The sequence below is a fragment of the Marmota monax genome, unplaced genomic scaffold, assembly GCF_021218885.2.
Source record: "Marmota monax isolate L192 unplaced genomic scaffold, Marmota_monax_Labrador192_F-V1.1 WCK01_AAM20220418_F8-fsc00009, whole genome shotgun sequence".
Taxonomy (NCBI): Eukaryota; Metazoa; Chordata; class Mammalia; order Rodentia; family Sciuridae; genus Marmota; species Marmota monax.
In genome coordinates this window covers 1,061,542-1,089,324 of record NW_026694710.1, presented here as the reverse complement: position 1 = coordinate 1,089,324, position 27,783 = coordinate 1,061,542, and the positions used below count along the sequence as shown (strand labels likewise).

Genomic DNA, 27,783 nt, shown 5'->3' with positions numbered 1-27,783 from the left:
CCAAATTCAAAAGCCATTTTATGAAAATATTTTGAAACATTAATTGTATAAGAAACAGATTTATAATTATGGTATAAATCAAAGCTAAATTTTAAGAACTAGAAAAAAGACTGAAAATTATCATTTTGAAAATGAAAATAAATACGAAGACCTTATGGTTTACTATGAAAAATTTGAAAAAAAAATATATGTGTATCACACATACAAATGTACAAACATACTACAAGTATGGAGAAAAAAACATTGTAATATGTAAAAATGAATAGAGATTAAACAGATGAGATTAAAGATAATTTTACATTTAAAGTCTTTAATGTTTCAACAAATGGATTGGTCTTCAATTAATGCATAATAAAGTAGGTTTTAATGAAATTAATATGATCCAATAAATGATTAAATAATCTACTTTTCTAGGTCCATTTCTTAAGTTCTCTTACAGTATAACAAAGCTTTATTTCATTAGCTGAAATCTAGGGAAAATGAAGAAAGTAAAATAATATATACTGTTATGTACAATAAAGAGGTAGAATAAATAAAAGAGGAATGATGTGTCATGTGATAATTTTTTAGATTATCAAAAATTAAAAATAAATCTAAATATCAGTAAAGGTAAGCCTGCATCATGTTCCATAGTCCAGACATTACCTAATGCAGAGATCCAATACGGGTAGAGCTCCTTGGTGAGAAGTGCATCGTCAATGTCAGAGAGAAAGCTTTTCAACACGCCTGTCACATCTTCAAGCTGATGTTTCCCAGCCCTCAATTTAAAGCTTCTTGCATCCTTTTTGAAACTCTCCAGGAGTTCACTGATGCGCAAAGGATCACCATTCTTTTGGTAGATATATTTGCATCCTAAACCTTTGTTTGTTTAAAATTAAAAGAAAAAGTTAAATGAAAAAATGTCTCCATTCAAAATCTATTCTGATATCTTAAACATGGAACAAATTTTTGTGTTGGTATGATGAAGATAAATAAAAAATTATGCAAGAGGTGAAAGACTTCTTTCTTCTAATTTTAGTATTTGAAATGTAAACCCGATGAACAAACTATTCCACCTTCATCTTTCAGGAAGTCTTGGATCAGCACACCCTGTGGTACACTTCCTAAGATCTTTTTCATTATTTTTAAAAAATTTTTATCTTAAGTGCCATATCTTTACTAATCTCCCAGAATACACTCTAGTCTCCATACTGACAAAAGTGAGTATACATTTTCCTAAACTTTGACCCCCATATCCATTCATTAGTTTCTTCCTCTTTCTACCTTCTCCCCCTTCCCAGTAAAGAGTTGGGTCATTCCTTTTGCAAAGCTACTGATTCACCAGGTACCCTATATAAATAAATGTGATAATTACTAGTGGGTGGTACAGGAGTGGTGATTAATATGATACAAACACAGAAACTCTCCTCCTACCCAGGGTCCTTGTTCTTCTTCCTTTCAAAACTAAGCTGTTTCCTACATTTATCCTTTCTACTATCTCTCAGGCTTGTAAACCCTTTCATCATACAGTGTTGCTTCTGTCCCTAGTCCCACTGTTGGTAACACTGTCATCAAAAATGTCAATAATGTTCTTTTCTTCTGGAAGGATTTCTGATTTCAGCTAATGAAAAATGCTTCAACTTTGGAAACGCCAAAGGAATCCTCCTTAAAATTCTTTTAATCCTATGGCTTTGATGACATGATGATTTCTTATCTCCTCCTTTCCCCTTCCCTCTGTGGTTGAGGAAAGTGTTCATTCTGCCTGTGCAGTCTTTGCTGGTGATTCCAGATATCCATCTTCAATTCTCTTCTCTTCTTGGCTCCCAGAAAATTTTCTAGGTGAGACCATTCAACCTCATCACTTCAACACCTACATACATATTTTTTTCCTGTATTTTAATTTCCAAAATTTTACACACACACACACACACACACACACACACACAATTCCTCATTCTTAGTATATGGTATTGCCTTCTTACATTCTTGCAAGTAAGAACCTTTCTTTCTAGCTTATCACATTAAGAAAAATACTATGTCCCATAGATATTTCATCATATTCTCACTCTCAAAACTGTCCCGGTTTTCCATTCCATATGCTGTTATCTTGTGCCCTTGATTCCTCACTGCACAACTCCCTGACCCCATTCCTGTGCTTCCCTACACAATGCTAACAGTGTGACCTAAAAACAGGTGTTGTTCATATTACCAGCAAGCTCAAAAATCTGGACCCTGCCTTCCCGTTACCTATAGGGCAAAGTTAAAGAATTAGAATATGTAAAAATCGACAGGAGTTGGTTTAAATTCCTGTATACTGTACATGCTTCTTCTCACACTAAGCACTGGCCGCATTTAACTTCAAGTATGCAAACTTCCCTAAAAAGGGGAAGACTTCCTTCCCTTACCATCTCTGCTCTGGGTGAAATCCAATACCAAGGACACCTGCAGGGGTCCTTGCATCTCTCCACTGTAGAATTTTGAACACTGTCTGCACACTTGTCTGTCTCTCATCCTTAAATCTACAAACTCCTAGACTGCTAGGGTTTCATCTTATTCACTGTATATATCTAGCAGATATGTGTCTAAAGAACTCAGTAGGCATTCAATAAGCAATTGCTTAATGCAAGAATAAGTAAATTCTACAAAAATGTTATTTTGACTACGTGTCTCAGACACTACCTTCTTTGCTGAGGAAGTTTCTAATAGCTGGTACTTAAATAAGTTTGGCTAAATGGACAGAAATTTGAACATAATTTTGTTGATGCAAATTAAAAACAACTTCCCCCAAGAACTAACTGCCGTACTTCATCAAGAAAAACTTAAAATCCTAAAAACTATATCATGAACTTGATACAGTTTAAACCTTGACGGGAAGAGCACAGATAATTGGTTTTTAGATTTTAACTCAATAGGCCCAGAAGTTCAAAATAATTATTACATAAAGACTTTGAACAAACTCCCTGCATCCTACAATCACTGGGCAGTTTTTCTATATTCACATCAAATCTTTCCTTTTATACATGCGATTAATATTGATCTTTTACCCCATGTTCTACTTCCAGAAACAAATGGTTTACTGGCTTTATTGCTTTAATGTGCAAGTTAATGCACCTTGTGTTAAGTAGTTATAATGCATGAGATTTAACGGAAAATGCTATGATGCTTAGTGGTTTTAAATTTAAATGGTTTTAAAAGCAAAAAAAACTTCTGATTTCCCTAGAGAAATGTAAAACTGGCTATAACTAGAATGAGTCAGGATATTTTAATCACTTGTCAGCTTAAGAAAGACCATATGTCATTCATTATGTAACTAATATGTGAAAACTCCCCATGAGGTCATGCTCTTGCTAAAACACAAGTGTACAATGCATGATAACCACACATTTCCCCCACTTTAAACAAATGCTGATCAGGAAAACAAATGCACTACCATTGCAAGGAACTTTCTGTAACAGTAGGCCATGAGTGTGTTCATGTATAGATTCCCAGTAGCTATATAATGCAAACACAATGAATCTGGACATTAAAAACGCTACTTGAATTACATTTGAAGTAGAATACTTAAAATGACATGCTACTCAGAAGAAAAGAGATTAAAAGTACACATAAATGTAATTTCTGAAGGTTATTTTTGTTATAGTCCTTGTTATTTCTGATATTATATTCTTCATCAGCATATGCTCAGTTGCTCATACAAGGACTGTCTTTAACGTTTAACTCCTACCACTGTGTTTCTGTCAACACAATGTTTTAATGTAGCTCTCTCACTAATTAAGTCTTGTTTTTAAATTAAGATAAGAAGACACCTTTAATATTAGGAAAACAGAAAGGTTAACACATCTTTAAAAGCAGGTATTTCACTCCTTTCCAGACTTAAGCTCTAATAAATGGCACTTATCTATGGGTTAGATAATATGTTTATATTAAAAAATGTAGTTAAGAAACTTCTACCTTTTGGAATACGAAGGATATACACAACTAAGAATGAATCTGAAAGATTCATGACAACTTGAAAATAAATGACAATAAAGGTTAGTTTTAAGGCATATCTAAAATACCCATCATAGCATATACATTGTAACTGAAGGTGGACCCTATAAGTATAAATCAAATTGTTTTTACTTGCTAACTGCTCATTAAAATATCTTACAAATAAACCAGTTACATCTATAACCATGCTTAATATAAACATCTGACCAACCAGTCGAATGCTGTTGAAGCACACTCCGTGTGCATGCAAGCACAACACAAATTCTTTAACATATTTTTTCATAGTTTACCATTTCTAAAAATCATGCTTAAGCACTCTGAGTTACTCTAGGCTTTATTCTTGGCTTGTAACCACTGACAAATAGCTTTTACTATTTTTACATACTCTTTATATTCTTTCAACATGTTATTTAACATTTTTATATGTACAAAGGACAAAGAAAATGGTAAAAAAAAAAAAAAAGGTATTATACAGTTCAGACGAATTTAACAGGGAAAAGAAATGGCAGCTAGCTGAGCAGTGACCATGTTTTTACTTTTCAGGGGCACACTGAGGAATGTAAGGGGCATTAATTCAGCCCAATGGAGGCACCACTTAGAAACTATAAGAGTGATACTATGAGTTCCAGGAGTTGAATAAAAACTCTGATACATACCATACTGTGTAACAAATGCTATACAGCTGTTCACAATAATGGGCACGTCATTTTTGCTGAGCTGCTGATCTTGTAATGCATTACCATCTGTACCTGCTGCTTTTTCAATTGCAGTATGCCAGACTGTGAAATCCAACTTGGTATGTCCATGGATGTATAATGTTCTGTAAAGTTTAAAAAGCATGACAAATTATAATTTTGCTTTAGTAAAATAAATAAATAAATAATTTTTTTTAGAAAGCAAGCTCTTACCTCAAGAAAGATTAACCCTAAATCTACAGAAACATGACCTACCTCACCCAGCCTAGAAAAGCCCTTCCTTTACCTTCCACCTCCCACTCACCATGGCTTCCTCTCAGTCCCCCTTCTGCTTGGAGAGTCACCTCTATCAACTGAATAGAGGAAATTCTCCCAATTTAAGGTCTTACCACTTTTGTTACCCCAAATCTTTCATTCTGATTCTGAATAATGTTTCTGTTAGTGGCAAAATGGAAAATATCACAAGTGACTTTTAATATACATATTTCTGCCTCTCTCTTCTTTTTTTTAATATTTATTTTTAGGTGTAGATGGACATAACACAATGCCTTTATTTTTATGTGGTGCTGAGGATCGAACTGGGGTCCTGCCCGTGCTAGGCAAGCACTCTACCACTGAGCCACAGTCCCAGCCCCTCTTTTATTTTTAAAAATATTAATATTTTTGATTGTTTCATTTCTTAAAAAATGATAATACTCTGTTGGCTTTTATGGCAAAACCCTTTCTGGATTTCCCATTTTTCTCATCACTTCTTGGTGTCAAGCTCCCTTCCTCTTTCTAAATAACAAGGTTGTATGTGATCTCAGACTCCCCAGAATCTCCAGGGACACTGGTCATTCCGGCCAGTAGTTTCATCTCCCCTATGCAGATCAGTGGCTCCAAATTCCTCTCTCCAGGCTGTAACTCTATCACAAATCAGATTTTGCTGAGAAGTGAGACCATGGGAGTGGTTTATTGTGGGAACAGGGTGGGGGATACAGCTCAATGGTAGAGCATGGCCTCCCAAGCACCAGGTGCTGGGCTGTATCCCCAGCACTCACTATTTCAAAAGGGAAAAAGGAAAAAAAAAAAAGTTCCAAACCAATTTTAACACTGTCACATACTTCCTTGTTAACCTTAGACAAGTTATCATACGATCTGTGCCTCAGTTTCATCAGGTGAAATGAGGATAATACCTGTACCTAGCACAGCACACAACAGATGTTAGTGACTAAATAATAAGGATAATACTAATAAATACTTACTTTTGAAAACCTCACCTTAATGTTTCAAAAATCTTGCTAAATCTTTCTCTCTGCCCCTACAAAAGTGCTCCTGGCACTACAGTTCTCCACTTATCTCATCAGACATTTAAGAGTAATTAACTGTCTCATCCCTCAGTCACATTCACATAAATTCAGTCACATCCACATAAATTCAGTCACAAAATTCTGTTGACTACAGTCCCCAAAATATTCACCCTGTCTCTTCTTTCCAATATTATAATATTTTAGATTTTCATGATGCTCTTTGAGCTCACTAAAGCCCATAACAGAATTCCTTTCCCAATTTTCCATCTTCCTAATCTTTACTCATCACTACTGCCAGAGTCATCTTTCTAAAATGCACAGCTAATGACATCACTTTGGGATTAGCATCCTTCTACAGCTCTGGCATTTTCAATGTGCAAAGGCCGTCCTGATCTCCCTATATCTTCCCTCTAACCTTATCTGTCCTTCCTCTATGCACAAAACACACTGAAAAAAAATTTAAAAATTGCACCTGTGTCTTCACAACAAACATGTCCTGCTCTTTGGCTGGCTATTCCAACACTTATCCCCCAAGGCATGCTCTAGGTGGAATTCCCAGACAGTAGATCCCTGCTCGCCTCCCTGTGCCTACAATGCCACAGGCTTCCCTTCTCCATCCTCCAATGGTCGCTTTGCCTTCTAATCTACCTTCTGTCCTGTCTGTCTGTTTCAGCTGCTAGACAGGAAACTTTACACAGAAGAGCAAGGACAGTACTTCAGTTTCCTAGTCAATGCACAGAGCCTGACATTTAGCAGATGCATGATAGTTTTAAATTCCTTTGCCCAGTATAACATTTAATTAAACTATGAATTAAAAATAGTAGCTGATTCAAATACTTCTCCAAAGTATGAGCTGCATGAGATCTGGGACTTCTGCAGAGGGAATAGAGAAGAGCAGGGTAGTCTTTGACATTCTGAATAATAAGACTAGCTGTAATTTTAAAATGAAAAAAAAAAAAAAGAAAAGTCCTTTCATTCTTTATTTTTCCCTCTTGCAATGCTCCTATAAGAAGACAAAGCTATCTGCTCAGTGCACTCATTTCTAACACCAACTGAAATTGCTACAATTGTGCCTATAATCCTCATCCCTTGCTTTTTGACATTTTTACCTATTTTTATTTTCCACACGACCACAGCAACCCTAAACTACAGATTCTGTAATCGTGTTTTTGAAGAATTCTGACACTTATTCTAATACTTCTGACATGTTTTAGCCTTTTCATTTATCTTACATCATCTTAAGCTTGAAAACATTCTTTCAGTAACTATATTTGTCTAAATGACATTCAAGTAATTTCCCTGAGAAATATTAAATTCCTATATTATATATACTTTGTTCCAACTTTGTCTGGCTAATTTTTAGGAGTTTAGGTACAAAGGAAAACTTATTTTTTTTCCTCATTTTATTTCCATAGATTTTTCTTAACCTGATAATTAAGCTCTAAATGAGACATGAAATCTTTGAGACTGTTTGCTTATATAATACTACACTGGATAAGTATTCAAGCAAGCTGTGAAAGAAAATCAAAATGCAACAGCCCTCCTACAATTCTGTCACTGAGAACATTTCAAACGTCGAATTTTCTTTCTAGTCCAAAGAAATCCTGAGATGACAAGGTTAGCTGTCTTCTTGTGAACCAGCGAGGGGCAGAAGGAGCCATGACAAGTTAACTCCTGAGTCAACCTGTCAAAAGAGTGTATCCTAAAATACACCATCTAGGGCAGATGTCTGACACTGAGCAGCATCACCATGATGATGTTCCTTTGATGCTTAGCTAAACTCTATGCACATCCAATAAAATCACAACACATTGACAACACAAATCCTGACCAACTTTGTGATTTCAAGTGTTATCAACTAGCCAGTTCACATTTCTGGGTAAGAATGCCAAAGAAACATTAATTTACATCTTGAAATTCTGAAGTTATTTTGATGAACTCTATATAGAAATAAGTTATACTAATTGTCAATGTCCTGAGTACAAATTTCAAAGTGTATTTCAAAGTCATATAAGGACTGTTATTTGTTATAACGAATAAAGACAGTTCAATAAGATCTAGAAACCAAGCCCCAGAACTAATAAAAGCAATTCTCTCAAAATTGCAACATAGTAACCACAATGTGTCAACAATCATATTTGAGAAGTCTCTTCACAAATAATAGGACCAATAAATTTGACTGCATAAAAACAAATTTACTCATAAAGAACATTTTAAATAAAACAGAAAAGTAAATAACGAATAACTGCAACTATAACTGAAAAAAGATAATATCCTAAGTATTTATGAAAAAATAAAAGTGCTCAGTCCTCAACATAATGGACATTAGCAATGAAAAGATAATCCACAGAAGTGCCAGTGGCCAATAAATGCAAACCAGGCTAACAATCAAAGATATGTATAAGAAAACAGCAACATGTTTTAAGCAATTTATCAAAGATTTAAAAAAAGTAAGGCTTATCGCTAAAGAAGAGTATACCAAGATGAAAAACAGAATTTTATAGGTTTAGTAGATATTCTGAAGAGTTGTGGAGATATTTATCAAGGAAGCTAATATATGTATACATAATTGCTGACACATAACTCCAACCCTGGAATGCTACTGTAAGTACATTCCTGAAAGGAAGATACACTTTTGCTCAACATCTGCTTGTGTCCCCCTCTTCCAAGCACACACACGTATGCACATCAAGAGCTACATTTACCAGAGCAGCACTTAAAAAAATGGAAATACACTTAAATCCCAACAACTAGGAAAACATTAAGTGATTTAGGATATATCTATCAATATATATATTTAGTACAATGAACAAAAAAGACATAATTGCAAGTATATATTTACTGAAATGGTAAACAGTTTCTGGGTAGAAAGCTCATATTTTCCTTTCATACATAAAGACACATACATATACATTTTATATATGTGTGTGCATTTGTGCATGTGTGTATGCCATCTTAGTTTTTCATTGGATTTTTGAGCCAGAGAATTGGAAATATCCTTACCACTTCATTTATGATTAGGAACTAAGGGCCAGAAAGAATCTGTTTAAGACCAAAGGGCTAGTAAGGAAGAGTAAAGCAGCTATGTAGGTAGGTTTTCTATCCCACCCAGTGGAATCCAGTGTATTATCCTTTACCTGAGATGTCTATAATTTAAAGTCCTGGTTTTCAGTTCTCCAAAATGCTCATTCTAGAAGTAGAAATCCGGTGTCAATCATTTTTTCTCAGTCTTCTTATCACAGGGAGATTCACAAAACAGGGTTTCCTAAACAACTTATCACAAAGTCATATAACTGGAAAAAACTAGAAGATGATCTCTTGGAGCCATTCATAACAGGGATCTATTTCTCTTTTGAAGAAGGGACAGCATACATTCTACCTTGGTAAGCATCTTAGACGCACTGAAAATGTAATGGACAGATCCAAGGAAGATGATTGTGGAAATGTCCAGTGTGTACTTTTCTTTATAGTTCCTAAGCAAGCTCTCAAAGCAAAACACACTAATTGACAGAGGAAGTTTTGATTTTTATAGAAAATGATGAATTGTTTTATTGCTCTGACAAGTGATCATTAGAATATTCACTCATCTTAATTATATAGTTGAAAATATTTTCACGAAAGTTTACTCCTGTGTGACCATTACTATAATCAATATACAAAACATTTGGATGGCTCACAAAATTTCCCCACAACTCTTTGCAGCGAATCCCTTCTACATCTTCTACCCACAATTTCAGGCCAAAACTCGTGTTTTCTGTTAATACATCTTAATTTATCAGTTTTAGACTTCTATATAAAAAGGATATGTAATATTACTATTTTGCATCTGGTTTCTTTTACTTAGCACAATGTTTTTTTAAGATTCCGTCACGTCAATATACATAACTTTAAAATTCTAATTAGGTTTCCTTGAGTGAATATACCACACCCTCTGTTCATATATTCACCCACTGAAGAACATTTAGCATCTTTCCAGTGAATTATTATTAAGTTTAGTTGACTTGAATATTTGTGGAGTCATTTTATGGACATATGTTATGCTGTATTTTGAGTAAGTGCCAAGGAGCTTATCCACTGGGATGCACAGGAAGTATAAATTAACAATTTTTTAAAAAAGCTTTTTAACTGTTGTCCAAAATGACTGTATTAATTTACAATTCAGTCATACCTGCTAACACTTTCACTGGTATATTTGTCTTAGTTTTTCCAGTGTGAGAATGTTCTGTTATTGAGGTTTTAATTAGCATTTTCCTGATACTATTTCTAAGTGTTTGTTGACTGTCCACAGGTCTTTGGTTAGAAGTGCATATTCAAACATTTCACATATTTCCAAGGATTTTTCAATTATATTTACTATATTCAACCTTTATATAAAGTTGGTCATAATATTCCATTCAATTTTAAATATTAAGATGATAAACAGTGAAGTTTCCTCTTTCATACTGACATTGGTAATGTGTATATTATACACTTTTATCAGTTTTATTAATTTTTAAAGTCAAAAGAAGTTTATAAACTTAACTGATCATTTCAAGGGACTAGCTATTGACTGCATGGGTTTTCACTACTTTTTTTTTTCCCTGGTTTTCACGGATTTGTGCAGCTCTCTGTTTATTTAATTCTTTGTGTTATTTTCCTAAATTTTTAATGTAGAAGTTTAGATGTTAGATCTTTTGATTTAAAGTAAGCATTTTAAGCTGTAAACTTCTAAGTGTTGCTTTATAGCTTTACCTCAAAACTTTGATATGTTTTCATTATCATTTGATCAACATATTTCCTAATTTTTCCTGTAATTTCTACTTTGAAGTATAGGCTAAATGAAAGTGTGCTTAATTTCCACATACTTAGGAACTGCTGAAGTATCTATTATTGATCTAAATTTAAATTCCTTTCTGGTTAGAAAACACACTCTGAGAGATTTCAATAATTTAAATTTATGAAAACTTGTTTTATGGTCTAGGATCTAGTTGGTGAATATTCCACATGTGTTTGAAAAATAATAAATATTACAAGGATATGCAGTATGTCTGCATGTAAATATGATTTATACATTATAAATATATGTACATAGACATCAATTAATATGAGTAGTACTGAATTTTCTATATCATTACTGATTTTTTTTTGTCTTCTTGTCCCATCAGTGAATGAAAGACAAATGGTCACATCTCCATCTACAACTGGAATTGTCTATGCTTCTTTACTTCTGTTAATTTTTTAAATTTATAAATGCTGAAGCTTGGTTATTATGAGCAAACACATTTTAGATTGGTAGGTCTTCTTGATATGTTGATACCTTTATTCTAGGAAAAGTCTCATTTTTCTCTGATAATATTCTATGTCCTTAAGTCTACTTTGATATTAATATGGTTACTCAAGCATGTGAATGATTTGCATGGTATAACATTCTCTCTCTTTAGAAGTAACTTCTTTACATTTAAAGTGTGCTTCTTATAGAAGTTATAGTCTCTGACCTATTTTTTTAAACCTACTCTGGAAATCTCTGCCTTATAACTGTAGCTTTAGACCATTAATACTTAATATAATTATGAGTTTGATAATATTGAAATAAGTGTATCATCCTGGTCATTATTTTTCTTGGCCTACTTTTTCTTTGTTCCTTTTCTTTCCTGGATTCACATGTCTTATTTTTTATGATTCGATTTCATCTTTGCTAGTGGTTTAATAGCTATAACTTTTTGCTTCCTGTCTGTGGTTTTCCTAGGGGTTTTGGCATGTATTTTTGAAATATACCTTCAAATAACATAAACTAATTCACATATAAGAGCCATCATTTTTTTCATCTCCCCCTTATTTTTTGTGATACTGGTATACATTCTATTTACTATGTGTTATAAATCCCAGAATATAGTTATTTGTGGTATAATCAGTTATTTTTTAAGAAAATAAAAAATTATAGAAATATCATTTATCAACATTTATGCTTTCTGTTGTTCCTCATTTCTTTACACAGATCCAAGTTTCCAGCTGATATTACTCCTTTGAAGTGAAAGAACTTAAATTTCTTTCTTTTTTTTTTTTTTTTTTGAGAGAGAGAGAGAGAGAGAGAGAATTTTTTTAATATTTATTTTTTTAGTTTTCGGTGGACACAACATCTTTATTTTATTTGTATGTGGTGCTGAGGATCGAACCCAGCACCCCACGCATGCCAGGCGAGCACGCTACCGCTTGAGCCACATCCCCAGCCCCAACTTTAAATTTCTTATGGTATAGGTCTGAACTCTATCAATATTAGGTTGGCCCAAAAAGTATTTGAATCTAATTTTTTTAAAGATATTTCTGTTCAACCAGGTATTTAAGGCCGAAATCTACTTGTTTGATCTGTTTGTTTGTTTAGGGCCTTTCCTTCCTCATACTTTAAATATTTCATTATGCTATCTTCTGGATTTGAACTTTTTCTGACAAAACATTCTCAACTTTGTCCAATATGGTTCATGAAACTTTTTCCTCTGGCACTCTTACCTTTTCCTTTTTATTCATACGGGTGTTCGGGAATTTGATTATGACGTGACTTGACATAATTTGTTCTAGTACATTTGTGACTTTATAGATCAAATTCAGAAGCTGTTCAGTCACATTTCTTAAAATACTTTTTCTGTCCTTATCTTTCTTTTCTCTTGTTTTGGAATTTTACTTATATTTACATGGGACTGCTTGATATTGCCCCATGTGTTACTAAAGTTCAGTTTATTTTATTTTCTTTAAAAAAATCTTTATGTACCTATGTTTGAACAGTTTCTATTGTCATACCACAAGCTCATTAATCTCTTTTTCTGTAGGAAAAATTCTTTCATTAAGTCTACATAATGGAATTTTCTTTTCAAATAGTGTATTTTTCTGCCTCAGAAGTTACATTAACCATTTTTATCACAATGTTTATGTTTTCCTTTATACCTCTGAATATATTTACAGTATTTAAGATCACTTTTTAGAGGTTTTAATTCCATTATCTTTTTGATTTCTGGATATATATCTATGTGGTGCTTCTTGGTTTCTTCACATTACTGATAATTTTAGCTGAATGCTAAACATTGTAAGCATTAAGTTATTGAGTAGCATTGTATTATCTTCCTATAGTGTATTGATGTTTTGTTTTCACATCATTTGACAGTTTAACCCCAGACAACTCAATTACTTGTGGGACAGATTATGTCTTGGAGGTCTGCTTTAAGCTTAGTAAAGTTAAAAAATAGAGTACCCTTCCCTCTAAGGGTGGGATGACCTTTATAATAGTATGTGGTATCTTGTGGCCTTTACTAAAGGCACAGTGTATTTAATGAGGTCTTTCCTACCGGACTGGATAGAATTTGAACATATTCCACTGCTAAGATTTGGAAATTATCCAACTCATGGCACCCTCAGAGTTGTGTCTGCCTGGCCTCAGAGTTTTACACTACAAATATACAGATTAACATTGAGGCAAGATGTAAAGGAAATCTTATGGAGAGTTCTGACACTCTGCAAATTCAGAGTCGTGGAACCCCTATTTCTGCAAAAATACCACATTTTGCTTGGCTTCCCAACTCCCTATGCTATGGCCTACGAGTGCCTGCAGACAGAAAGTCAAGGTGCTCTTAAATCTTACCTTGTTTCCCTTCTTGCGATAACCACAGTCCAGGAATGTTTATTATCAAAAGGGCTGGAAACAGTTGTTTCACATGTTTTGTCCAGATTTCTAATTGTTTTAGGAAGGCATGTAGCATGCTGATTATTCCTTTATGGGAGTCTGGCACATTGTATTTAGCATTATGCTCACAAATCATCTTCATTTTAGAGAGATAAAATTTTTTTCTACTTATCACTTAAGAAATTTGGGCATGAAGATAGGATTTTAGTCAGAAACAGGCAAACACCAATTATTAAGAAAATATGTAGAAGCAGAGACTATGTCACAAGAATTGACAAGTAGTAGAAAATATTATAAATAGCTTATTATTCCACCCAGGAGTTTGGTAGACAATCTTAAGGCACCTGATTCTTCAAGAAAGGAAGAATTCTGCTTTTTCACTGTCATCTCTGCACACCATCAGACAGTCCTGCTACAAGTCTGCTCAAAGCCTTTACTGGTACTCTGCTAATTGCAAAATAAATCCAAATCCTTAGTTTTCACAGTCATTTAAAAATCAGTTTAAAAATGTATCTTCAAAAATGTCTTCTATACCCTTATAAGGTATCTGCAATTATTCCCAGAACAAGGTAAGTTAATTTAGTTGAAAATGCAGTAGGCTTTCCACCTATCTTCTCAGCCCACTGGCTCAGACTTCATCCTCGATCTCTCAAAGTTAAGCGCAACTTGGACTGCAATTGTTTCCAGTCTGCCCTATTTCTCAACTTAAAATTTCTATCTTTTAGAATACTTGGTCTTCTAGTCACCTCATTTTTTCCTACTGACAGGAACCTAGAATTTCATACCCAGTAAAATATATCTTTTTCAAAAAAGAAAAAAAAAATCCTGATAACAAATATCTTGGAGAAATTTTCTCATTCTTTTGTATATTTTTTTTCCTTCATAATCTTATATTTTGGTATGTAAAAATGTTTTTAATTAAACAGAACATATTTTTGAAGCAAAAAATGCATTCTTTAAAACCTACCTTTTGTTAAACAGCCACTCATTCCCTTCTTCATAATTCTCTTTAACAGAAAATCACTTTGTAATGTAAGTTTGAATAGGCCCTTTCCTTTTGAAAAACCTATGGGGGTTGTTAGAGAAGAAAATCTCTTGTTTGCTGTGGCAACATTCAGTTAAACCATCTCTGAGAATTAAATCATCAGAAAGTTACAAAAGCAGTCAAGCTGATATTGTGGGCAATTGGCTACTGTTTAATTTGCAATTACATGGACAATTTAGAAACCACTTTTAGATAATTCAGCCTCCGGAGGATTGCTAACATATCAGTTCCCATAAAACACAATTCATGGGGAGAGAGAAAAGATCATACAGAATAAGTTGATATGAAATAAGGAATCTTGAATTTAGGATGTTTATCTCCCAAATTGAGAAAAGTAATCTGTTCCATAATTGTGGAACAAATTGATAAAGAGCTTATTCCCCAGTGTTAGCTTCTTTTTATGTCTGAAATTTGCAATTAAAACTGAAATGCACTCAGCCTTGGGAGCCAACACTGTGTAGTGTGCTGTACTACAGGTCAAGGAAGGAATCTAAAACAAAAAGAAACAACAACAAAAAAAGTTTTTTTCTGTTTCTAACAACATATTATGTTTATTATAACCAAGAACCTTTCAGCAAAATGCCTAATAGGCGTCTCTGGCAAATGGCTATGCAGCTATAGATGAAGGTGGTGAACATAGTGGGATATTTACTAGAAAGAGATGTACAAAGAGTGTTGTAGTTTGGATATGAGGTTTCCCCAAAAGCTCCAGTGTTAATACAGGAGTAATCAGAAGCAAAATGATAAGATTACGTAATGGATTAATGATCTCAATGGATTTACTGGGTGGTAACTGGAGTTATGATCTACTATCCAGGAAAATGCCTTTGACACACTAGTCCACAACATTCACTAATTTACAACAGATATTCAAAAACAAGGATTTCTTTTTCCCCCATACAGAGAAATTCTGAGGCCTAAAGGAAAAGCACAGAATCTAAATCCCAATAACAGCATCAAATAGCATGCCAGAAACCCTTAAGTGTAATCAAGAAAGCTTTATCTTTCAAAATAATAATTTTTAAAGAATACAAAGAATACACATTAAAGCGACACCATCTGGAACACCTTCTGTTTAGAGCTTTTTAGAGCAAAAATGCTCTGTGTGTGAAAAATATTATTGCAATATTTTTCTGTCTAAAGACACTCATGCCATACCTACAGAGAAAATTACCATGAAGACTAAAATATACATTTAAATAGGGACTCCATACAATGCATATTATCAAACTTATAAACTTCTATAGTTCAGGGAATTCTTTCTCTTTACCTTTAAAAAGCATTAATGTATTTCAACATTTTAATGGAAGGTAGTCAAGGACAGGAGAAAAAGATATGAATTTAATTCATCAATTTATGAGTTGTGATTCCAGTTGAAGTTGTTACTAGCAAAAAATAAAAGATCTAAAATTTAGAGCTGGTTGGTTTCCTTCTTCTTCAATTATTCACACTACCTCTATATGGCATCACATGAATAATTGGAAGCTATTTTATTTCAAAAAGCCCCAGTTTTATCTGTCACTGACAATTTTACCACAATCTACTTTAGCTTACAGTCATTATTTCCCAAGGGGCCAGTGGATCAAAGGAGAGATGAGAAAGAGGGCAAAGCTATGAGATTCTTTTATTGTGACATGGTATTGAAACAGCTTTCACAGCTGTAATTAACTAGATGTGTATAAATACTTAGTGAGTAGCACATGTTCCCTACTTTGGTAAATGATACTACCTTCCTACAGTCACCCAGGCCAAAAGCTCAGGGATCATGGTTAGAACTTCCTTGTTGACAAAGCAATTGAAAACCACCAGACTATAATCTCTCAACATCTCACTACTGGATCTAGAAAGCTAGCAACATCCAGTACTGTATCAATTCTCCTTTTCATGCTGTTATTTTGAAAGACCTTGTCTCTCCCTTGTCATCTCTTATATCTTCAGACTTTCCCTTTCCATGTCTCTTTCTCACCCAAACTGGCACAAGTCCAAACCATTATAAAACAGACTGTATACATATTCCCTTTTGGAATCAAATCTCTTACCTTACTAATCCCATAAACCTCCAGACATCTTTGACAAACCATCTAAATTAGTCAGCTTTTTGTCACTATGATCAAAATACCTGATAAGAATGACCTAAAGGTGGAAAAGTTTATTTTGGCTTATGGTTTCAGTCCATGGTTGACTTGACTCCATTGCTTTTGGTGGCAGGAAAGGCAGAACTTCATGGCAGAGGGACGTGCTGGAGGAACGCTGCTAAGTTCAGGGCCACCAAGAAGCAGAGAGAGCAGGAGGAGAGAGGGAGAATTCCACCCCTCCAGTGATCAACTTCCTCAGCCATACCCACCTACCTACAGTTACCACCCAGTAATGTATTTGAATAAGAACTACTCCACCAAAAAGGTCCCAGCTCTGATAATCCAATCATCTCACTCTGAACATTTCTGCACTAATACATGAGCTTTGAGGTAACCTTAAAGAGCCCTCATGAGCTGTCTCAGTTTTTAGTCAGTTCCTAACCGTAATCTGATGGATGATGTCTTGTGTTCTTTAGTGGACTCCTGGGTACCTAACTTCATCAGGCATGCCCGGGGACAGCACTTGACACTTTTAACTGTTCCTTTTTTCTTGCAATATGGTCATTCATTGCATAACATCTGACAAAAACAGGCTGCTTATTTGACATTGGTTCCATGATATTATAATGGAACTGAAAAAATTCCTGTCATCTGGTAATTGTTGTAGCCAACATTACATCCAATTGCACCACATTCCTCAAGAGTTTGTGCTGAGACCACTGCAAATAAACCTACAGTGCTGCCACTTATAGAAAGACATATAATTAAGTACCTGTATGTCATAGACTTGATAATGATTTATTTATGACCTTGTTTCTAGTTCACATATTTACTATACTAATCATTATTTTAGAGTGTATTCATTTTGCTTATTTGAAAAAAAGTTTATTTTAAAACAAAAAGTATGCTGTGCTACACCAGCAGCAGACTCATATACTTTGCATTTATTACATCTCTTGATTGCATTATTTTCTCTTTTGCTTGATTTACTCTCATGTTGTTTTGCTTAGTATAAACCTAGGAGCAACTGGCTTTCCTGTGTGTGTGTGTGTGTGTTTATGTGACATAGGTATGTTCTGTATACATAACACAGTGATTCATATGTATGTGTGTATGTGGTTTGGATGAGCACACTCTATGATCTTCATCAAGGATGAAATCACTTACAGATGCATTTTCAAAACACTTGCCAGTTGTTAAAGGATTCATGGCTGCACTCTGTCCTCGGGCTTTGTGATACCACCCTCTCTTGGTTTCTTGCCTCACTGAAAAAACAAGCCATTCCTTCCCCCAGGCTAGCTACTCTTCCCTGACAACAGTTCCTACCCCCAAATGATATGTATTCATGGATGCTCCTGCACATCATTTCCCTTGTTATTCTAGGTAGAATCTTAAGGAACTCCATCTTCTTCCTTCTATGTACTGGTAATTCCAAAATCTGTATCTGTATCCCATTTACTTTTCAAATTATTAAAAATAACTTCCTCCTAGCAATTTCTCCCTAGACACCTTACAAGAACCTCATGTTCAATATGTCTAAAATCAAAATCATCATCTCTCATGATATCTGGAATCTGTTCCTTTTCCACTATTCCTTTTCTATATCTATACACAATTACTTAATATATGTGTCTACGTGCATATAAATAAATAGATAGACATGTGACCCTACCTTGAACCACACAAGGTGCCATATGTTGGCCCAGCCACATGCTTTTATACTGTTGGGATTCATAACCTAGTACACTCACCATCTATTCTATCAACTTGGTTACTTTTATTCACACTGTTGACCTCTTTTCACTTTACTCCATCTTTAGTAAATGGAAACAAAGTACATGTATATATTTTTGAAAGTGTATGAATAAATTTTTCTAATAAAGTAGCTTAAGTGTCATAGTAAACATTCTATTTTATGATAAAGCTGAAATTTTTAAATTCTGATAACTTATATTTTATATCCATACTTTTGATACATGTGTTGATTTGATTCCTGAGACTGACCTGTACAAAAGTATTATTAAATTAACATCTAATACTTGTTTTTACACAAACCAACCCACCAACAAACAAAAAACTTCAGGTTGCAAATTGAATCTATTTTGATTTCAAAATGGGTTACTGTCAATACTGTGTAGGCACTGGAAGGCTGCTTAAGTATTTCAAATTGCCTGGCACATGGTAATTTTAATATATTACCATTCTATCACAGTTATTATGAGATTATTATGATTTATAGAAAATAAAAAAGAAAGTGGAACTGAGTTATAAGCATGTGATCAATATACTTGCCTTTAAATGCTGGGTATTACATGGTAGCCATTCAAAGAGATTTAGGGAAAATGGCATGATTATACCTTTATCCCCATATTTCTTTTGTTCTCATCCTGGAATACCTTATTCTTCTTTTTGATAAGAAAGCTTTCAACATAACTTGTAGATAAAAATAAACTTCTAAAGTATCACAAATATGATGAAGCAACTGTGACCACTATTTGGGAGTTCCATTGGTTTTCCACTATTCCTTGAACTCAAAAAATTAACCTTTACAAATGAATTTCACCTCCTCTGACTCCTGCAGTCCAAGTAAAAGGGCAATATAAACAAAATAACAAAATATTATGTCTTCTGGATTACATATCTTTCATTCCCAAGGGAATGCAGAGCATACATTAAGTACTAAATAAAAGGTATCAAATTGAATAATTCTGATTCAGATCTGCTAACATTTTAATAGAAACCTGTTTACCACCAGCCAAATCCTTCACAGACTAAATACAGTAGAAAGTGCCTTGGTAAATGTAACCTGATAAGTAATAAGTGATAATAAGTACAACCAATTCAACTGTCATGTTGATACTTATCTATTTATTTAAGAACATAAGCTCTGTGAGCTTGGATACCAAGTCCTTATTTTTGATCTTTCTTTTTCTTTTTTCTTTCCACAGAAGTAGCAGGAGTCAAGCATCAACACTACCTGCACATAATATGACTTCTTTATTTCTGAACATATAATTAAAAGTACTGTGACAGTACCATGAAATCATAATCTGGTACCCAAATAAGAGAATCTAAAATGTCATTAACCACCATAACCCTAGAAAAAAATAAGAGAAAATGCAAAATCCTAATTATACCTGTAAGTATAAAAAAAAAAAATCCTCATTCTGACATAACTATCTAACCACAATAAGCTTGCTGCCCAAAGCCGCTGATATCTTGCCATGAAGTTGAAGGAAAACAGACTCCAATAACTGCTGGAAGTCATTATTCTTGTCCAGCAAGAAAAAATCAACAGATGGAAGGCTGATTTAGCCCTATCTTATATTATTATAATTATTATTATTATATAGATTTTACAGATTATCTGGCATAATTATAGAGCTAAACTTTCCAAATCAGTGTAATTAAAGGATTTTAATGCAAATGACACAAAACTAAAAAAAAAAAAAATCTACCCCAAACTTACTAATATCCTACCTGCATTTTTCAAGTCTTCATTATCTCAAAAAAATTAGCACCTTCATTCATACAAATGCTCATGGGGAAAACTTGGGACTCTTAACACTGATCTAACATAGCCCCAGGTTCCAACACCTCTTCTTTCATAATACATCCAATAGCTCCTCAACACCATCCTTTGCCTGGCCTCTGCAGCAACATCCTAACTTGTCACAAAGTCTCATTCCTCTAGAGTCAAATAGAGTAAAACATAAATGAGACATTATAAACATAAATGAGACATTCCATTCCTGGCTCTCAGAATAAGCAGCTTCCCATATACTTAAAACATTCAAATCTTCACACATGACCTTACAGCCAAGTACCACCTTGCCAGGGGATATCTCTGAAATTGTTTCTTCCCATTCTCTCACTCATCTAAACCTGAACCTTGCCAGTTAGACCAGCTTCTTGGCAGACCGTGGTCATGCCTAGCACAACACTCTCTTAGGATCTTCAAATATTCTTCACCCTATGCCTGGAACAGTGTCTAGACTGCGGCATGATTTGTTTCTTCACTTTATTCAGGTGTCTCATCAAAGACACCTTCTCTTGTCACCCTAGCTACGGCTCCAGCAGACTCTTTACCTTGTCTCAAAAAAAAAAAAGAAAGAAAAAAAACCTGGAGCAGAGATTTATTTAGCAAAGCAAGGATTACACATTTGGCTTCCTTGAGAGTGAGAAGCCTTTATTTTTCTTCATAGAATTTACAACTTATAAACATAATAACAATTTTTTGGAGATGAATCTGCTCACACTGCTACTCCCTCCCAATGTACATGTCTTATGAGGGTGGAGGGTGGGGAACTTGCCTGTTTGTTCATCACTGTATCCCCCCCACTAATATCTATAATAGTTCTAAAGCACAGTAATTGCTTAATTAATAGTTCATGAATAACTGCAGAAATTCAGGAAATCATGTTTTACCTTTGCCTGACCCACAAAATATTATATTTTCATATACCTATACTGAAAACATATTTATAATTACCAAACTACTTTCCAAATACTTAAATGTAAATGACCCAGAGTAATCTAGGTCTATGGAAAACTATAATAGTTGATCATAATGAGTTTGTCATAAAAAATGCAAAAATATGTAACCTTCCTAGGTGTACTCTATAAAGAAGCTTCATATATATTTTACATGTATGATTCAGAAACTATCCCAAAAAGTTTTAAAATAATGGTCTCTCCCCAAGAGGATAACTATAATATCCCACTTCCCAAAATTTTTGAGATTAAGAGAAAAAGCAAAAAGAGCACTTACCTCCCTTTTTCTACCAAGAGTAAGACATCCAATTTTTCCCCATTTTGAACCATTGTGCTGATTGCTGGAGGGAAAAGAGAAAAGCATGCACACATTGTTTTAAATGTTACACAAAATACCCACAAAGACACAATTATTAATACTACTTAGTTTTAAGTTGGGAGTAAGCTATTACAACTTGATATAAAGCTGCTGTTATTGCATGCGATAAAGAATTGTGTTTGAAAGATAAGGGGGAAAAAACACACATCTTACTTAGCTCTTGCAGTCTTCTTAAGTGCATTCTATCTTCCTGAGCTTCTTGCATTTGGAGGCAAAAACGTAAACTAGATTTGTCCATAGCAAACCAGCCTTTCCTCCACTGATCCAGGGCATGGCAGTCTTTGTAGAAGAGTTGACCAATCAAATCATAGTCGGCTTCTGTTAAGTTTTCAGCAACAAAGGGAACAAAATGCTGTTAAAACAAATACAGAAAAGTAATAAAGACAGTGAAAATAGGAAATTCCCTATCTACAGTTGAGGGGAGTTGGAAAATTATTTTAACTTTTTCTATTTTAAAGATTCATAAGCAACCAAAAATTCAAAACAATTACTTAAACTTGCTATCAGTCTCAAAAACGAACAGCTAAAATGCATTTTCAAAAAGCATCTTAAGCTTTTTTTTTTTTTTGCTATACATAGAGTTGAAACAGGAAGACATTCTCTTGGTTGATTTGTGGCATTTTTCAAAATATCAACCTTCCATGTTTTTCCCCACTTCTATCTTTTACTGAATTTGTTCCTCTCCCTTTTGCATACATCATGAATAAAAATCTACCTATAAAAAAGACACACTGAAATGACTTTACAATATTAAAACTACCTTTGTTTTTTTTTTTAAATCATGGACTTAGCTTGTAAGAATGATTTCTCCAAGATCCTACATTAGTTACCTGTCTGTTTCAGGAGCGAAGAAGGTAGTTTTTTAACCTCTTTAGACTACAATCTTTGAAAACCTTACTAGGTATGGCCCTTCTTCCCAGTAACTTAAATAAAATTTTCACAGACCCCTAAAGCTCAACTACAGACTCCAAGTGAAGAGTGTTTTCTGGGGGAATATAATACTTCACTACCTTGGCTATGGTCTCTGTCCATTTTCTTTGAGCTTGAGATGTTTCAGCTCCAAATAAAAACACACGTTCTGAGGGCAAGTAGATCTCAAAGATAAATATAGGCCTAGAACAAGCAGGGATAAATAGATACCAGTTATGCTCGATTCCTATGAAAATAAATAACACAAATGTCAAGTTTTTAATTAGATTACTTTTTAAAGTGGAATAGTGCTGAGAAATCAACTTGCTTATATATCATATTATTCTATTGATGGTTTGTATTTTATTCAAATGAGCTAAACGCAACACATGGGATCAGACGAAAGGAATATGATTCTGATTAATCACTCAACAGCACGACTATGTTACGTTCAGGTGACAAACATGATGGAGGCCTTTCTTAGTCTCAGTTTCCCTCCAAGACTACTCTTTCCTAATTTACTTCAACCTAATGTTCAAAACAAACATTGCCCAACAGCATCTCATCTAACACCAACAATTCATCTTTTGTTGATAATATTATAGTAACACTCCATGTCCTAAATCCTTTCTTGACTCCTTCATTGACAGCTCCGAATCCTTCCTAGAACTTGCTAAAGTATGTACTAAAAGTCTTAATATCCTATATAGAAGTCATCTTCCTTCTTCTCCTCTTTTGCCCCAAACCTGTTGTATCGTCTTCATGTCCCAACATAAAGCCATCTCCATTGACCTCATCAGCAAGCTCAAATCCTTAAAATCTAACTCATTCGTCCCTTAACATCAACCCATTCCCATCAGTTCAACTGTAAGATGATTTCTCTCTTCCATTCACTCTTCTAGTTAAACACTTGGCAATTATGATCTTTCTTCCTATAGTCTTTTTCTTACCAATCTACCAGCTCTCTTTTAAAATACAAATGTGCAAAACTACCTAATGCCTTTATTTACTGCACTGAGTTCAAATTCTACAACAGACTATTTAAGGCAATTCAGAATCTGGCTGTAACAATTATTTTGTAACCCCATATCATTGCATATATATAAAATACTTGTACCAATAACATCTTATCAAAAATATCTTGTTTTTAATGTTTATATGTGGACATAATATCAATTCTTTTAAATTGTATCTGATTTGTTATTTATTAAGGTAGAGTACACTTATTGGAACATTCCATGGTAAGCCACATTAAATTGAATATTCATTTAGAATACAAGCACTATTAAGATCAGAACAAAAAAAAAATCAGTAATCAGTTTTGTTAACATCAAAATCAACTTAGGTTTACAAAAATGCTCTAGTCATTTCAACCACTACATATTGATCATTACATATTAATGACAACATAGACCAGAAAATTTCATGTAAATAACATACATTCGCAAGTTTTTTTCTCATAAAAATTTATTAAGGTATTATGCTCCTATAACATTGATTTATTTAGATTTAATATTTATATATTCTCAGTAATTACATTACAAAACAGAAACTTTCAAATTAAAGATCTTAGTCTATTTCTAAAAGTCCTCAAAGATTCACTTAAACTATTATGACTCAAATATATCACATAAATAGTACTTAATCTTTAACTGTACCTTTGTCAGACCTTGAAATGCCAAAGTAGAGCTTAAAGAAATTTAGCTTTGAATATGCCATTTAATGCAATTTGTATTGTGTTTAAGGCAAGCAAATAATCACCAAATATTCATTTTTTCTCATATTTAACCATAATACTCATTAAAATAATAACATAAATATTGCCATTAGTTCACTATATAAAGTAATGCATAAATCATAAAAGTTGAAGTACCACAATGATCATTAATAGAATGCCATAAATTTACTTAAGATTATCTCCAAATATATTAGTCTTTCATACTAGCTAGTATATTTTAACTCACTACTTTTAAGGGGATTCTCTAAAGAACTTTAAGACAGAAGATAGGCTTTAAGACACCCTTAAATCCTGTTACAGAAAACAACCAAAGAACAGAAGTAACAAAATCCTTATGACTTGGCATGATAATTGTCTGTAAATACCTCTTCCCTTCTAGCTGTTTAATAGTAGACCTACCCGGTATTTAAATAGAAGTCTTCCTTGTGAACAGCCAGGCAGATAACTTCATTGATGTTAATGGTCCCATTAGGTGTGGTAGACTTATCATTTTCATAATAACTCAAGAAGCCACCTTCCAAAACACACCACTTTTTATTTGTCTCTAATGATGTAAAACAAAATAAAAATAAATTGAGCTATACCATAATTTTTTTTTAAATTCATGGTTTTAAATCATGAACTGTATTCAAATAAAAAGAGATTAATTTCCTTTTTCAGGTAAGAGCATAATATGGCTGCAAAGAATATAAAGCTGTCACACTTTCTGCTTTCAAAAAATGTACACTCTAATAGCAAGGAATGTACCAGACAAAGATGACTATTGATAACCAGAGAAGCTGGCAGTGGCTGGTGTGGCTGCTGCAAATCAACTGTGAAACCACAAAGTCAGGTCTGTGGAGAGGATAAGGAGGAAAAGTGGCACAGAAAGTGATGGATTAGGTAGACACACAAAGGAAGAAGGGGTCAGAGACTGCAGTGTCCTTATGGTCTTGCTCACGAGATTCAAAATTCATCTTGTATAGAGTTAGCACACTGTGGCACGAAGGCCAGATCAGACTATCACCCACTTTTGTTAATCACGTTCTATTAGAACACAGACAGGTACAATCATTTATGGAGGGTTTGTAGCTACTTTGCCACCACCAGGGCAGACCTGACTTTGGGCAGAGACCGTCTGGCCCACAAAACCTAAATCTTACTCTCAGGCCCTTTTAAGAAAAGTCTGTTGATTCTTGACTGTGCAGATGTGGTGAGCCACTAACATGGTTTTAGCAGTGGAATATAATAAAAGATTTGAATTTAACACATTCTGCTTGCTCAAAAACATTGGATTAAGAAAGTGATGCCAGAGGTAAGGAGACAGTCTGGACACTGAAGTGCTGAGGATGGAACCACACGTGCTAGGTAAGCACTCCCAACACCCCCAAACCCCAGGATATAGCTGACAGAAGTTTTAAGTGAGGGGAGAGCCAAAAGGAGGTCAATGGTCATAGGGGTAAAGAGGAGAGTAAAGAGAGAAATGCCTACACGTGGATTTTGAGAAAATAAAACATACTGACTGGATACAGGAAATGCAGAGAACTTACTAAGGGCTGTTATCATTTTTAGCTGTGAACAAGCAATATTGTGATTGCCCACTTGTATTTTTTTTTAAAAAAGTGTGCATAGTAAGGGTATTTCCTTTTAGAAACACTGAAGGAGCTATACCTAATATGAAAATCCAGGCTGAAGTACCTATCAGACAGAGCAGCCTTGTATTTGCACCTTGCGGGTAAAAAAAGCACTTGGTAACTGTAAGTCTTTAGCATACAAGTGGTAGTTGGAAATATAAAGTAATAAAGTATAAAATCTTAGGGAACTTAAAATTATAAAGAACAGTGGACAGACAGGAGATCACCCTAACAATGAAATAGATGAGGAGAGAAAGGAAGGCATAGCAATATTATATCCAGCAAGGAAATCCAATGAACAAGGGCTGAGTAAAACAAAATGCTTGTCTCGAGAATAGGGAGGAAATTGCCTAATTTGCTGAGAGTGCTGTGGAAGTAGCTGTGAAGTGTATGGAAAAGTCTCCATGTAAAAAAAGGAGTGGTATCAGGACAGATCAATAACCTACATAATATAGAAAAACAAACAAACAAAGGCATGATACAGTAAGACAAATGAAGACAATCAAAAGTTGTTTACCTGGCTGAACCAAGAATGAGCACTTATTTCTCATAAACAGAAGGAAATAAAGAGAACTGGAAAGTACAGTTAGGTCTTGAGGTAGAAGAAACTAAAAGCACGTGACCCAAATAAACCATTTCTCCTTCAAAACTGGGCTTAGGCTCAACCTCTGCTGAGACTTTTCTCTAGCCTTCCATTTGTCTCCCTTCAGTGGCATATCTTCAGTGGCATCCTTAGTACTATGTGAACCCTTGGACAGTTGGGCTAGAAGTGGGTCTCTGTTACTGACTAGGAACCCTCAAAAAAGAACTTTGCCATTCTGTGAAAAGCATCCAACTCACAGGACAACTGTGATTATTAAATGATGCAGTGCATGTGAAGCACACAGGAGAGCAATCTGGTATGTGGCTGCTCAGGTGGCTAGTAGCACTTTCCGATGATGCAACAATTTTCATTTAATGTAATAATTTAAAATGCTACTTTCATATATGGCTGCAGCTTTTGAACAAAATAAAATTTAGATATATTTGTTCATGCAACAATGCTGTAAGCAACTTGAGAATAAGAACTGTGTTTTCTATTCTCAAAAATTACCATATTGCTTTGCCTAGGGGAAGTTTGTTAAAATTATTATTTTCATAAGTAAGGAAGTAAAGCTATTAGTTAAGGCAATAGCTCAGAAGAGGCTGCAAACTGAAAGAGAAGTATAAAGATAAGAAATATGTCAAAGAACCAACAAGAGGATTATAAATGCAATTACTTTCAAATATAGAAAGATAAATCTATGTATGCATCTCTATTCCCCCCACCACCTCAAGACAATGACACAAAAGTATACAAGCATAAACTCAAAAGGAGAGAGCACCACAGAGACCACAGTTCATAGGAAGAGAGAGAGAGAGAGAGAGAGAGAGAGAGAGAGAGAGAGAGACTCTGATCTTTCTGAGAGGCAAATGGTGATACATTCAAACATGCAAAAAGTCAACAAGAACTAAGTAATATTCTACAAAGTTCCAGAAAGGGTCAGAAAGGCTCATCCTCAGGAGGTGCAGGATAAGAGCTGAGGTAAGGTTTATAACAATGAGCAGTTAGGCATGTTTTTTCCTACTGTACTAAGCAACTAAGCACCCACCAGCAATGTTCATGAGAAGTTTGAGTCCTTCCCCTGGGGAAACCAGACCTGTCAGATTCTAAACTGGGGCTCCAGGGCTGCTTGCAGGGAGAGTAGGATGCAAGCCAGGAAACAGTGATTACATGAAGTCCTGCACACTAAAGAAACAGTGAGACCCCAATTATCTCCTCACATATAAACTGTTAGAACCAGGATTATCCAAGACTCCTACATCAACATTCTCATCAAGAGAATGGTGGAGTCTTCTAACTGAACCCAACCACTTAAAGAAAGCTTCCAGAAAGAATTCTCTCCTAGA

The 27,783-nt window shown here is 34.3% G+C and overlaps 1 protein-coding gene across 2 annotated transcripts in view; it reads right to left on the bottom strand.

Moving 5' to 3' along the window:
- Positions 1-27,783, bottom strand: part of Arap2 (ArfGAP with RhoGAP domain, ankyrin repeat and PH domain 2) — a 185,735-nt gene that overhangs the window by 61,748 nt on the left and 96,204 nt on the right. For both annotated transcript variants that reach the window (XM_046423700.2, XM_046423699.2), the window contains exons 15-20: positions 24,641-24,785; positions 22,605-22,707; positions 21,748-21,946; positions 21,493-21,556; positions 4,626-4,789; positions 646-858 (exon numbers count right to left, since the gene is read on the bottom strand). In XM_046423700.2, coding sequence (XP_046279656.1) covers positions 646-858; positions 4,626-4,789; positions 21,493-21,556; positions 21,748-21,946; positions 22,605-22,707; positions 24,641-24,785 — 888 coding nt within the window. The remainder of the gene's footprint in view (positions 1-645; positions 859-4,625; positions 4,790-21,492; positions 21,557-21,747; positions 21,947-22,604; positions 22,708-24,640; positions 24,786-27,783) is intronic.